We start from the raw sequence: 14,723 nt of genomic DNA, 5'->3' as shown, positions 1-14,723 counted from the left end.
CTTAAATCACCATTCAATTGGCAGCTTGCACATTGATTACTGATTGTTTTTCATATGGGCATTCTTTACACACATAGATAAGGTACTAGTTGGCAGCTGCTAGCTTGTAATGAACTTGTGTTAAGGATTTGATTTCCAAAGGACAGTATTTATATTGTTCCAAATAGTCTTTTCAGAACGGAGAAAATGAACGGTTTATTTTTTTTACATTAATATTCAATTCCCAAATAGAGAACACAGTAAACACAGCAAAAAAGGTATGCCTCATTATTAACTGAGTGAAGTAGCTTATGTCAAGTATAACCTGATTAAAACTTGATTACTCTATATCTAAGTGTCAACGATAGTGAGGTGAAGGGGAACATAAGTAATCAACCTATTCCTCAGCTTGATTATTGTTGCTTTGAAGTTGCCTTCATCATGTTCGTTACAGGGACAATTGTGAACATCTGAAAAGGACAAAGCTGAAATCAAGAGGGGACAAAGTGTAATTAAAACACTTTGGATTGGGCAACATAACCATCACATTTTTGAGTGTGTAAGTGAAAGGGAATTAAAATGGCATTAATGATAATGCGACAAAAGCAAAAAGGTGAGTGGGCAAATTTAAGTTAACATAAAGTACACAGAACTAGCTTCTTAATTACTGTTTAGCAGATGCACTCTATACAAATATAATTAAATATAATCACGGTTTCTTTTTCACATGCAATTCACCTCTGGCAGCATGACCCCATCCCTATAGCAGCAGGAGCTGGAGCAGTATGGTGAAGAGCAGCGACAGGCTCCAGAGCAGTAGTCTGAAGCCATTCAAACTAGCTCCTGCTGAACTTAGCCTCTCGCCATAGTGATCCAAGAGCTGCAAGGCTACACCATTGGTCCAACCAAAGCCCAGCTGTTAAGGAGAGCACACACACACACACACACACACACACACACACACACACACACACACACACACACACACACACACACACACACACACACACACACACACACACACACACACACACACACACACACACACACACTCACACACACACACAAATAAATAAATAAATAATATGATCAATGCATGTCTTACTAGCTTTCCATGATCTGAACCCAAAACATAACACATGTATTAAAATGTAACAGCACCTCTTTGATCACGATACTGCCTTCACGTAACAGTTTTACAGACATAAAGTCACGCAGGGGTAAAATACTCCACTTAGGATAAACCACAACCCACTTTGATACTCACATTTCTCAACTGAATATTTGGATACAGTGAAACCCTGCTGGTTCAAATTAACTAGTTACATGAACACATTAACTAGACTTAAACCCTTTCACATGAAGGGTTCAATAAAAAATGGTAAATGATTAAATTACCATATTACAGTGAATTACAGTATGTAAAATTCAATGTCAAATCAACAGAATCTAGAAAAAATTCCTGAACAACCATCTTGGATTTACCTCATACTTTATTTAAATAATGTCATTGTATACTACAACTAATGGAACAGTTTATTTCCCCCCCACAGATACGCGTTTGCTTTGCTGACCTCAACCACACCCCCTATTTGCTAGATGACTGTGATCGGACAAACTCCTTGCGGCAGGATTAAAGAGAAAGAAAATGAGCCGATGGAGCGTTAGGAGATTGTGATTGTTTTTCTGGCTGATAGTTGAACATGATGCAGATCAATGAAATGATGGTTTTGTGTTTCCTTGGCATAGTTTCTTTATGGCACACAGTGAAGAGCAATGCCTCTTGAGCATTGCAGCTCCACATGGCATGGTTTCTGTATTCTGTACAAAGCCAAACGATAAGTTCTGAAGGGTTTGTTTTCCCCCTCATCCCAACGTCATGTTTGTATTTCAAGGTGGCATTGTATAAGAGGAGTCATTGCAAATCAACTGTAAATACCTGAACTTCATATTCGCCTCCCCCACCAGGCTTTCCTCCTTCTATGACATCATACTGTTACAAGGACGTAGAGATCAGTTTAGATAAATACAACATTCAAATCTAAAAACAATTGTGACATTTATTGTGAATGAAAATGCTTTATTATATCACATTATATGACACTGTATGAGCATATGATCAGTTATGATACAACCTTCTCAAACATGGCTTCATATGTTGAGTAAGCTGCCCAGTTGGTTTGGATCCACTTCTGGGCCAACTCAAACGCCAGGTCTTTAGGGTCCTCTGAGGGGATATCTGATAAACCTGACAAGCAGAAGAACCAAATAAAAACTCAACTCCCAACTCCCTGTTGCATTATCATATTGCACGCTGCCAGTAGAGTAAAGCACTGTTTCCATTTTCTATTAGAAAGCTTATTTCATTATTAGCAAATGATGCTTCAAATTGTTTAGCATTCTATTTAGTTTACAGTACATATTCTGTAATTTGACCTCAACTCGCAAATGAAGAAGTAGGCATAGACGCCAACCTATTGGTGCTATGACTAAGACATTTGAAGAGAATGACTAAAAAATAATTTTGCTCTTAGTTGCTGGCAAAGCTTCCATGCCCCGATTGTCCAGAATATGCTATTATATTATATACAGTGCCACTTGAAAGTATGTGAACCCCTTGAGCACTTAAGCGTTTTCTGGTGTTTTACCATGATTTTTCATTTTTTTCATCACCAATTTTCCATAGATGAAATGTCAGGTTTATGTTTATCATTTGCATGTACTTGTTTAGAGGAAATTGTTTGAGAAGCTGAAAAACTACATGAAACATGGAATTAGTCCATTTCAAAAGTAAGTGAACCCCCAGCTGAATTGATAAAGTCAAGCAGGTAACAGATTCAGTGAAACTTATTTGGGTGAATAATTAGTCAATTGAGCAAACCGATCATCTGAGACATCCTTAGGGAAAGGTTTGGGCAACACAGATTAAAAGAGAGAGGAAACCAACCAAACTACTGTAGTGCCAAGGTGTACCCACACAGATCAACAATGCCGAGAGGAAACGAGATATCCGAGAACATCAGGAAGAAGGTTCTGACAGCCCATCAGTCTTGGGAAAGCTATAAGACCATCTCCAAAAGATTCCAGCTCCATCCATCCATCCAAGACAAATAATTTTGAAATGGAGGGCATTCAACATGACCGCATCTCTGCCTAGAAGTGGACACCCATCAAGACCATCACCAAGAAGCACCAGAAGAAGAATAAATCAGGTAAAAGTCAACCCACACATCACCTCTAAAGAGTTTCGGACCTCTCTGGCAGCATCTGGGGTAAATGTACATGGGTCTACAATCAGACGAAAATTGTTGGTTTTGATCGTGACAAAATAATTCTATCTCGGACTCATCTGTTTAAAGAAGGGACTTCCAGAAGGCCTTTGGTTTATCCAAGTGCTCTCGGGCAAAGTTGAAACGGGCAGTTTTGTTCTTTCTTGAGAGCAGAGGCTTCCTTCTAGCAACCCGATCATGAATGTCATGTCTATTCAATTTTCGTCTGATTGTAGACCCATGTACATTTACCCCAGATGCTGCCAGAGAGGTCTGAAACTCTTTAGAGGTGATGTGTGGGTTGACTTTTACCTGATTTATTCTTCTTCTGGTGCTTCTTGGTGATGGTCTTGATGGGCGTCCACTTCTAGGCAGAGATGCGGTCATGTTGAATGCCCTCCATTTCTAAATTATTTGTCTTGGATGGATGGATGGAGCTGGAATCTTTTGGAGATGGTCTTATAGCTTTCCCAAGACTGATGGGCTGTCAGAACCTTCTTCCTGATGTTCTCGGATATCTCGTTTCCTTTCGGCATTGTTGATCTGTGTGGGTACACCTTGGCACTACAGTAGTTTGGTTGGTTTCCTCCCTCTTTTAATCTGTGTTGCCCAAACCTTTCCCTAAGGATGTCTCAGATGATCGGTTTGCTTAATTGACTAATTAAGCACCCAAATAAGTTTCACTGAATCTGTTACCTGCTTGACTTTACCAATTCAGCTGGGGGTTCACTTACTTTTGAAATGGACTAATTCCATGTTTCATGTAGTCTTTTGGCTACTCAAACAATTCCCTCTAAAAAAAGTACATGCAAATGATAAACATAAACCTGACATTCCTTCTATGGAAAATTGGTGATGAAAAAAAATGAAAAATCATGGTAAAACAACAGAAAACTCCTAAGTGGTCAAGGGGTTCACATACTTTAAAGTGGCACTGTAAATCCCACGGACATCACTATGCAGTTCCCTCAGTATGCACAAATGAAGTTGTGGCAAATAACTCACCCACGATAAGCATCTGCTGGAGGGGGGACCAAGCATTGGGCATGTCCCACTGCTCTCCGCTGTTGTGGAAGGAGGTGGGGACACCATGCGGGTAATTCAATGCTCCACTCTCCTGTACGCAATGATTGGTGTCATAAATGAAGATATGGTGAACATCGAAAACAGGCAGTGGTTAGCAGCGCTAACACCGCTAATGCTTCAGAGAAGGGGTGACAAAAATCTGCATGGAAAAGTTATACAAAATCACAGCATATGAACAAAATAAAATAATATGAATAAAAGGAATACTATTTTTTGAATGAATTAAATACGTAATAAGCCCTTTTTGTTAAGTTGCAGTCCGTGGAAGTCTATTTCTATTGTATGTCTCTTGTTTCAGGTCAAGAACTGTATACCGAAAAGGTCACTCTGTGTCACTGCATGAACTGTCATTCGAATCTTCCTTAGGTAACTAAGTCTCTTCTTGTACACTGCCCTACAAAGCAAAAAGGCAGTAACTGCATTTTTTGGCGAAAATGAGTTATTGTGTTTTTTGTAACATTCAAAGCATTGTTTGTCATGTAACAAAACATCTCATCTCAAATGTATGTCGTTTTGGAGAAAATTGTTGGGTGTTTGTACAGTAACTACAAAAACTGCTAGTAAAGCAAAGCAAAAAGGCAGTAAACGCCATTACTGTATTAAGTTACTGCCTTCTTACTTGGTATGGAACCTTCGGAAGTAGGAGTAATACAAAGTAATAAAGAGCAAAAATACAGTAACTGTAAAAAGGGGGTAAAATACAAAAAATAATAAAATTACTAATATCTGAAAAGAATAAGGTTATATGGAGTAACAATACTGCCTCATGTCCAATAATCTACCTACAACTACTTGGGCTGGACAACAAGATAACTTTAAGGTCATTTTTCTCAGTTTAGTGCTCTGTGCAGTTACTGCCTTTTTGCTTTGTAGGGCAGTACAGTCATATGACAAGAAACTGTGGTTGTAATCCAATACATACATAACCACAGTTCCAAATGTGCTTGGCTTACTATTTGTTTCGTACCTCCTGGATGCCAGGGCAGTCTGTGTTTGATGAATACCAATATTGAAGGGTCTATGTCGAACTAGGGGCTACCAGGGGGAGTAAGCATTTTTTATTTTTGAGGAAAAATGGAAATACATTATGTGTTCCTTACAGTTAAGACTATTACTTACGACTAATACGAGAATATTGTATTCATGGAATGTGTTTTTTCTCTTGAATTAAACGTCATACAGAAGAGCTTAATGTGCTGCATGCCTCTGTAAACAATGATGATGCTTAAGTGTACTTGCCTTTAGGTATTCAAAAGCCCTGAGCTGCATGTCAATGTGACTGAAGCAGCGTGCCCAAAGAGGAGCCAGGTTTGATGGGAAGAAAGCAAAGTTGCTGCTGTTTGTGCGCAAACTGTAATCAAACCAAACACCCCTCTCTGAGTTCCACAGCAGTGCCTCTACTGCGGCCAGTCGGTTAGCGTACGCTTCGGAGTAGCGCTGAGCTGCAGCATCATTGCCTGAGGGACGAAACCACCAAGCAATGAATACATGTCCAACACAGCCATACGTTTAAGGACCACAGTTTTATTACAATTAGAGTAAGGTGTGTTCTGGATGTCTGTGTTTTGGAGCAGCCTCATATTAAGTGCAGGAGGAAACAATAAAAACCGGTCTGAGAATACTTAAAATTATCTCTTATGAAAAAATGTACCATTCGCCTGATGTTTCACGGAACTTCAATGAAAAGAAATGTATAATTGATTCTCATTTCGCGTCTCATCGGATCAGAGCACATATTTTGACAAAACAAAACTTAAAGCTGTCCGTTTAGTGTGTGTGCTAAAAAAACTAGAACAGCATCAACAACAAAAAAGGTGTTCATATACAGTCCTGGTGCTGTAAATGGGAAATGACTTGGCTTGGACCCAGCCATAAACAATTCCACCCCATCAACACATTGCTTCAGGAGTACAGAAGGGAGAGGTTTTATTTGATTGGTTGTTAAGTTCAAAAATAAGTTCAGAACCTTTTGAAAAAAAAAAAAATCTCTTCCTTTGAATGTGAACTCAAATGGTCAGGTATGAGATTGGCTCTTCCCTCATTAGTATTATAATTAGAAAGATGCCCCTGGGTGGTAAAGGACCTGTACTTATAAAGATGCAAATTACAGTCTGAAACTAATTAATGTGAAATGATCATGAAACCCAAAAGCTTGGTTTAGTTGAAAGTTGCAGAATTTAAATAGAAAGCTATTTACGTAGGTCTCTATGGAACACCAGGAATTTATTTCCTGACAGAACACACCTGGCAGTTGATGCATCCGGGTGCAATTGGATACAAAAGCTCATATTGAAATGACTGTTGTAACTATGTAGCCTCAGTATTGTATTTCGATATGAATATATATATTTTTCTCACCCAGTGTACGATGGAACTGGGCAAGAGTGTACTCATTGAGGCACATGAGGGCATTGAGGTCAGTCGGGATGACTGCTGAGGTGTAGATGTCCTTCAAGGTGGCATTGTTGGAGTCCTTGTTGCCAGCAAACCATCGAGAGCTGAAGTCCCAACCAGACTCTGCCCCTGCCTTCAGTTCCGCAAATAACCTTTCCTCGTCCCCTGTCAGCAAAGGACTGTCCAGTTATCATACTGCATTCATCACATGAAGGTCAAGAGCAGCAATTACGACAAAGCTCAGCTCAAGTGTGAAATCCATATACATTCATATTTATTGTTCATTGTGTGTTCAGTCTGTTTCCTTATATCCTCTATTCTGATTACCATTCAATGTTGCTTTGGTGGCGTGCATAACATGCTCAGGGGATTTTTCTTCGGATAATGACAATGGCATTATGGTAACATCATCTACTAATTTCACACTAATACTAGCTTTCCTTATATCATTTATAGAGCAACACTAACGAACAATGTTTCATGGCAATATAGAATCCTAGGCAAAATGTTGTAATAGTGAAGTTATCTTTTATCAGATATAACACGTCAGTGTCCGTTTTTAGGGCAGTATGAAACTATTTGTTTTGGCGTTGTGGGTATGGACACTGCTGTCCCATCAGAAACATAGCCCTCCTAAAACCACTTAGAACAGTGTCAATGCCCACACTGACAGTACTTCTGTTTCCTGGACTTCATTCTGGTTTGACAGAAGCCTGCTTCCGTAAAGTAATGCGTGTAATGTTTTTCATAACTATCTTTTCCATAACGTAAGTAAGTGTCTGAAAGGTTCTGGATTAAGCTAATGAAAGCCTCTCTCTCGCCACCTCAGATGAGCATAGCGGGAGCCAGAGAAGCTCTGTAGTGGGAATGTCGATGGATGTGAAATCAAGCTGAAATATTCCATGGTTACCATGGTTTCTTCATCAAAAGTCTTTTTCAAATTATGATTTGGTACTGCTTATTGTTAATTAGCTATTGTTCACTGAATTCAGGGATTTCGTTATTAGTAAAAAATCAAAGATGAACTTTTGTCACTCACCCGTTTCCCTACATGTTTCTCCTTTGCCACACAACTATGCAATCATAATCGCTGACCCAAAAATTAGGGTGAGAAGACATAACCGATTTATGTGAGGGAACGTCAAAGATATAATAAGTTACTGGATGTCCTTAAATTTCCCTCTGGATTAATAAAGTATCCATCTATCTATCAAAGCATACCTTCTGACATGTGTTCAGCAAGGTCCAAATCATCAGTGTAGGACTCTGGTCTAAATGGGAGACCAAATGTATGTAGTTATCCTTCAACATTTGTTTATGCCTTTCAAACAAGCAAACATATACAGTATGACATAGTCCATGTATGCTAAGTAGCTCTTCTAGGTGTACAGGAGACCCCCTGACCTTGGCTGACCAACTTGCACATTGTAGTAGTTGACAACATGCTTCTTCCCATCCACTTCAACTATGATGGACCGATTCTGCATCCAAAAGTTGTATTCCCTTTCTAAAGCAGGTACAGCTTTCCTGAAAAAAAAAAAAAAAAAACATTTGAGTATGTCAGTAGAATATTAAGATTGAACAGATGGTAAAACTCCATGAGATCAGATTGGCCTACCTCAGGAAGCGGATGTCTTCTGTGGCTGTGAAGTAATCCCGAACCATTAGAGTGAGGAAAGGGGGCTGACTACGTCGCTCATAATAAATCCTGCCTCCGTTTGGAACAAAACCGTACCTGCAGAACAATTCAAAACAACCGATACAGTGATGCAATTGTTTGCTTACAAGTTACTTAGATAGCATTCACTTTTTGTCAGCAGTACACAGCACACGGCTTACAAAAAAGACACAAGTACACGCAGCTAATGATTTATATAGAAAGGGTTGGAAATGCCAAGTTGCAAAAACTAAAATCACCTTAACCTAAACAACCACCTAAAACAAACTATACCATACTTTAACACAATAATGTAATGCTAAGGGTGTAATTAATGGATTTGACTATACTTTTCTCTGATTTCTCTGTTGGAGTTTTTCTGGGACAGTCTGCCATTAACCAGTGGGTATTTCGTTAATCTTGGGATAAAATACTTTGAAGACAACATAAATATTTTGGCCTTTTTGACTAAGACACGCATATAGCATGCAAAACGGGACCAGTAACTACGCTACTAACCTATCACTTCCACTTTATTCTACATAAACAATTTCCCATATATCTTAGGGCGCTTGCTTAGACTGGACCTGTTGTTTCAAAAGCTAAAGTTTCAAAATGAAAATAAGTTAAAATGAGAACATTTGTCCATGTAGGCTGTTGTATCACAGACAGAACAAGGCTGAGCTCACCTGTCGACCAGGTATAAAAAGTTCTCAATCATCCCTCGGGCAGTGTCTGTCATCTCGGACAGGAGGAGGCCATTGATTATCCAGTAGGAGTCCCTAAGGTAAGACAGGTTAAGTGTCAGTGCAGAGATATCATGTCTCAGCAGTTCAAGACTGAGTATGCCTGTCTGGATATGAAAGCACATTTCTGAGCCTTGGTCAACATCTACTGCTCACCAGTAGTACAGTTCCCTGAAACGCCCTCCTGGAACGATGACTGGGTTAGGAGTGTAGATTTGGGAGTACAACTCAGGGTGATCCTTTACATCGGTGGTAATCTGTTTGAGATCACACAATGGAACTAGCGTCATAGTGCATCTACATTCAAGCTGAACAAATAAAAAAAGCATGAACACTGAATATCACTGTTTCCTCTATAGGGGTCAGTGATGCCTCAGGGTCTCTCTGCTCTACACTGAGATCATGTCTGGATCATAGACATATAGATCTATATACAGTATGTCTATGGTCTGGATAGCCTTTGTCTACCAAACCTACTCGCTCTAGCAGCGTCAGCCACGGCTCACCATCTGAAAGCTGCATACAGACTACTGACTGATACAGCTGCATTTCCAGACTACTGACTGACTGCAATGTTTATAAACCGCATTGCAGTATGTTATGTCATTTTTTATAAAAGAAACCCATGTATTGAGTTCACCTATGTATTAACCACTTAATTGAACTTAAGGTAACTGTGTCAAATGCCATGAAGTTGTGGTGCAAGCGCTACAAGCCATCTCAATGTTGTATGAACTCCAGAAGGGCATTTCAAGCAAAAATACGACCCCCTCCCTGCACGCACAAAAATACCTCTTTGTCACTCACAGTGAAAACCGAGCATTTCTTTTGTGTTATAGGTGTCTGGGAATGGAAGCTAAAGTTTGAGTTGAATCATTAATCGATCCTAACAATTAGGATCATGGTGGCCTAGTACCATAAACAATGATCTTCTGACAGGCTTGTAATGGGAATCCCAATCATTGAATTAACGTGTTAGCGAAGGGCATTGATGTCCTAATGTTTATCTCAGGATTGTTCATTGTCTTAGTGAAGCAATTTAACATTCTCCACAAGTGCTTGTGACCACTCTGAACCCAAGGCTGCCTTTAATGGGTTAGCGCTGATTGAAAAATGAAACCTTGCTTCAGGCTATCCTGAAAATGCTGTTTCCTGTTTGCTATGGTTAGGTAGTTGCTATGTTGTGCATCAAAGCACATTTGTCAGCCAAGAAGGCGACCTCATCGGGCGATTTAACTTTGTGTTTCAAAAGGAATGTTGCCAGGTATGGAATCTTCAAATTGCTCTGGTGTGACCAGATTTAACAGATCCTCTAGCATCTTAACATCATTAGTGGCACACCAGCGAATGAAAATGTTCCTCAATTCTCTAGATAACTCTAAAATCAGTCTGATCCTCCTCATCTGTGCAAGACCTAAAGCCCTGCTGATAGGCCTCATGAACAGGTCAAGATGCTTTTGTAACAGCAGCTTGAACTTTAACATACATTTGAGACTCTAAAAACAGCCGCTTCTAGGGAGTGGACACAAGCCTTAGGTAATTTCCCTTTAGAAGCTACAGTAGTTGTGTTATAAGGGCGTCTTGTTCTTTTGTTAGTAATCCAGGGTAAGATGGGTCTGATAGCACCCAAAAAGCTGTGAAGGAAAATAGCTGGGAGAATATATGTGGGATACCAAAGATTATACTGAATCATCATATCATCAGCTAAAGCTAAAGGCGCAGGTAAAGCCTTAGACAAAATGGTGCCAACTTGTGGGTGCCACTGAGGAGCTGAACAAGGTTACACTCTACCTTTCGACCCAAGGACTTCCACAGGCGATGAAGCTCAGCCGCCCAGTTATACAGCTTTGGGTCTTTAATCTTTGAAAGGAACTGAGGTCTGCAAGCCAAAAAAGAATGGAAGTCATGCATGTATAACTCCACCATTATACGTTTCTTTGCTAAGCCACAGTTAAGGTCTACTCGTTTCAAACCTGTATTGTTGATAGAAACATACCGTCCTTATTTTGCACTAGTCTTGTCTGAATACTGAACAGAGAACTGTTGTGCAACACCAAAGATAAGATAACATGCTCTTACTTTTCATGCCAGTCTAGTGGGGTCCAAGTCTCAAACTCCTTCCCTGGGGCATCAAAGAACTTCCTCAGGAACTCTTTCAGTTTGGCAGGAATGATCGTCTGATTCTGAACTCCAGATGTCAAGTTGTGAAAAGCCTGGAGCACTACATCTTGGGTACAGTAGTTTCAAATCAGCCAAAAGAAATATCACAACAGGGAGGGCATGTGGGGGTCCTAAAGTAAAGTAACGTACCTGGGGCAGCCAGCAACTTCATATCCACAAAGTACTTGTCATCGTCAAAGAGTCTAGCGGTCTGCACTTGTCTCAATAGTTCTCCAGTGCAGTAAATTTCACTGCCAGACACAGATAGACAAATGAAGCAGTGAGGTATGTCTGTTTTCATATCCTACTCAATAAACTAAATCTGCAAACACTATTCAAACCTTCCAGTTTATTCATACCTTCTTTCAACAGGATATTTTGAAAGAGAGGCAAGAATTCCCATACTGTCCTCAATAAACAAAATCTGCAAACACTATTCAAACCTTCCAGTTTATTCATACCTTCTTTCAACAGGATATTTGAAAGAGAGGCAAGAATTCCCATACTGTCCTCTACTCCAAACAGCAACATTGCAAGCTTAGATGACTTATAGGCCATTATAGACCCTGGTCTTTGGTTAGGCCAATGGAGATAATTCACTAGTCAGCTCAAAATTCTTAGTCTGAAACCTTGAACCTGTATCAACATCGCAGTTTCTGTGTAGCCTTGACAATGGATTTTGTAAGGTTTAGGCTGGTATGTTTACAAATATGGTGCAGGCCTAGCCTAGAACAACTCTTCTTCAGCAACTCTGTAAACTCGAGAAACCAAACTCGGCAATAACAGTGAAACAGCACTTTCCATGGCACTTAATAGGTATATCTGTATAATTTGTGTTGTGCATTCCCTGCTTTTTAAGTATGTGTATAGTAAATGGCATCTCGATGAAGGCAGATATATTGCATGAATAGCCTACAGGCAAATGTAATGACAATTGTTTTTCTTAAATGTTCTCACTGAGCTTGTAACAGGAATGACGACCGCAAAGAAACATTAGACCTGATCTAGGCGGGTAATGTATCTGGAACATTTCACTTCCATCCAAATTTGGAATTGTTTCTGTCAAAAGCCAAATTCAACACAACTGGTGAGAGGAAAGAGCAGCAAACGTAAATTTGTGCACCTGCCAAATTTACTAAAAAACTGTGATTTACTGTTCGTAACTCAGCAAGTAGTTGTGTTTCATGTGCTCACGAAAAGCTTATTTCTATAAAAGTCTGTGCTCAAATGAATATCTGTAGTCATCTGGCACCAATAGTTTACTGCAATGCAGTAGCTGATTTCCCAATAAAGACTGAATTCTTTCAAAGTTATTCGATGTTGCATTTATGTTTGTTGAGTGTATCTTTGGAAAGGAACAATGTTAGACATAATGGGGTGGGGGGGGGGAGAGACACACACACCTGTTTTAAGTCATTTTGCTATCGAGTTTACATGTGGATAAATGGCGACTCCAAGTGCACGTCAGGGGAAGTCCGATTTCATTACAATTAAACAATAGTGGTGCCGATTGCCAAAAGTTTTCGTCTCGCAAATTCAATTAGCCACTTTTTGGAGGTATCTTTATAAAATTTGATTGCAGATGGCCATGAACAACAGATAAACAGTCATTCCCACTTGCCAGACTATGTACATTTCTGTGGTCCCCATGAAAAAGTAAGAAAACCCTTTGGCAGCACATCAAAGCATTTGTCGTGAAATGTTTTATCATTGGATGATCCACAAATGCAGATTCAACACTTCACACGCAGAATTACAGATTAACAAATGACATGTGTGTGCATTTACAAATAATTCGAGCCATTGCTCTCTCTGTGTAGCCAAACAGTTTCTTTTTGTTAATAAAAAGCTTTCTATACAAGTTAATATGGCCGAATTAACCGTGTTGTATCATGTGATCGCCTACGCAACACGGTAGCTACTGCAAGATAATGTAACCGTTAGGATAAGTAACTTCCCGCTTCAAATCATTTGCAAAATGAACAAAAACAAAACAAAACCTCACTCACTGCATTCCTTCCATTACGTGGTGTAAGTGCAAGCTAGCTAATTTATCAAAGTGAAAGCAAAGCAGCTTCCTTTGAAAAAAAAAAAAAAAAGTCCCACAACCGCAAGTAGCCTACTTCTATAGAACTTACCTGTCACAGGGAGGTGGTAACACATCACCTCGGGCAAAGAGAAGGCAAAATACTAAGCCTACTCGGTTCATAATCCGGAGAGACGTCCAAAACGGCTGCGCCAAACGTAGTATATGCAATAAGTTTGACGTTCTCCACCACACGATGTAAAGTGCCCCAGTGGGGAGTTGGAGCCCTCTAGTTAGTAATATGCAGGCACAGCAGATGGGGCATCAGTGCAATCATCGGTCCCAAGGTCATCTAATGGCATGTAACCCATGTGTGCTTATCACTTACACAACAGTTGCAGACTTCTTTTATAGCCTAGGATGTATAAAGTTTAAGGTCAAAAATACATTTATATTTCAGCCTGACTTAGTAAATGTATAACATTTAGAGAGAGAATGGGGTTTGGGTACTTTCATATTAACATCAAGACAGCAAGAGTGGATTACAGTGAGTTTTATTTCCTAACAAAAACTTTCAAGACACTTGAAGTCACGTCAGATGGTACCACAGCATTTAACTTACCACAGACCCTTATTCAAATATAAATAACTCACTGTTAAATTGCCAATTGAATGTTTTGGTGGGGCAGAAAACAAATACCAAATTGCCAACATTTTTTTTTTCCCAGCGTAAATTCCGCAACGAATTTGAAAATGGGGAAACATAACCTGGCTCAATTTAAGGGCATACAATTTTTCATTTGAATAAACCAAAACATATGACTATTCCAGGTAGTCTTTCTACTGTCCATCCCTCCCAAAGCTAATGCATCCATATCCTGCAACTCCACTGTAAACTGTAGGGTTAGAGATAACCACTTTAAATACAGTTGAGGCAAGAATTGGATGCATTCGGGCAGCAATATCCCACCCACAAACATCCCTTAAAAAAACAAACAAACAAAAAATCTTTGAAGAATGAGACAAATTCTGTCACTTTTGTGGTAAGATGCCCTCTCCCTCATCCTTCAAAGCAATTCCACACATGAGCATCCACACACGCACGCACGCGCACAGACACACACACACACACACACACACACACACTCAATTCTTACAGCCTAGCCACTGCCAGCTAACAAAAGGGCATTATATGCTTTTCAGTGTTTGCTGGCAGTGTCCAATGCAAGAAAGGGAAAATGCAGGTAGCTGCCAAGATATCCTGCAATCTGGCCCCTGTTCTCTCCTCGTCACACAAATCTCCATTTTTGTTCCCCCCACCCTAGAAAAGCTCAAATATGTGACTGGTAGATTTGTGTGTATTGTACGGGCACTATAGCAGAGAGAACAAGGGCCCAGAGTTCCAC

At 39.8% G+C, this 14,723-nt stretch overlaps 1 protein-coding gene across 1 annotated transcript; it reads right to left on the bottom strand.

Moving 5' to 3' along the window:
- Positions 1 to 739: 739 nt before the first annotated feature.
- treh (trehalase (brush-border membrane glycoprotein)) lies at positions 740 to 13,669 on the bottom strand (the record flags this gene model as incomplete). Its single annotated transcript, XM_080845037.1, is given in 16 exon segments — positions 740 to 895; positions 1,919 to 1,972; positions 2,115 to 2,227; positions 4,254 to 4,365; positions 5,574 to 5,791; positions 6,693 to 6,893; positions 7,950 to 7,999; positions 8,133 to 8,255; positions 8,347 to 8,463; positions 9,075 to 9,167; positions 9,288 to 9,388; positions 10,923 to 11,010; positions 11,211 to 11,358; positions 11,442 to 11,542; positions 13,430 to 13,609; positions 13,611 to 13,669. Coding segments are annotated over 16 exon segments (1,914 nt in total).
- Between the last annotated feature and the right edge of the window lie 1,054 nt (positions 13,670 to 14,723).

The sequence above is a fragment of the Sprattus sprattus genome, assembly GCF_963457725.1.
Source record: "Sprattus sprattus genome assembly, chromosome: 9".
Taxonomy (NCBI): Eukaryota; Metazoa; Chordata; class Actinopteri; order Clupeiformes; family Clupeidae; genus Sprattus; species Sprattus sprattus.
This window is presented reverse-complemented; position numbering and strand designations above follow the sequence as displayed.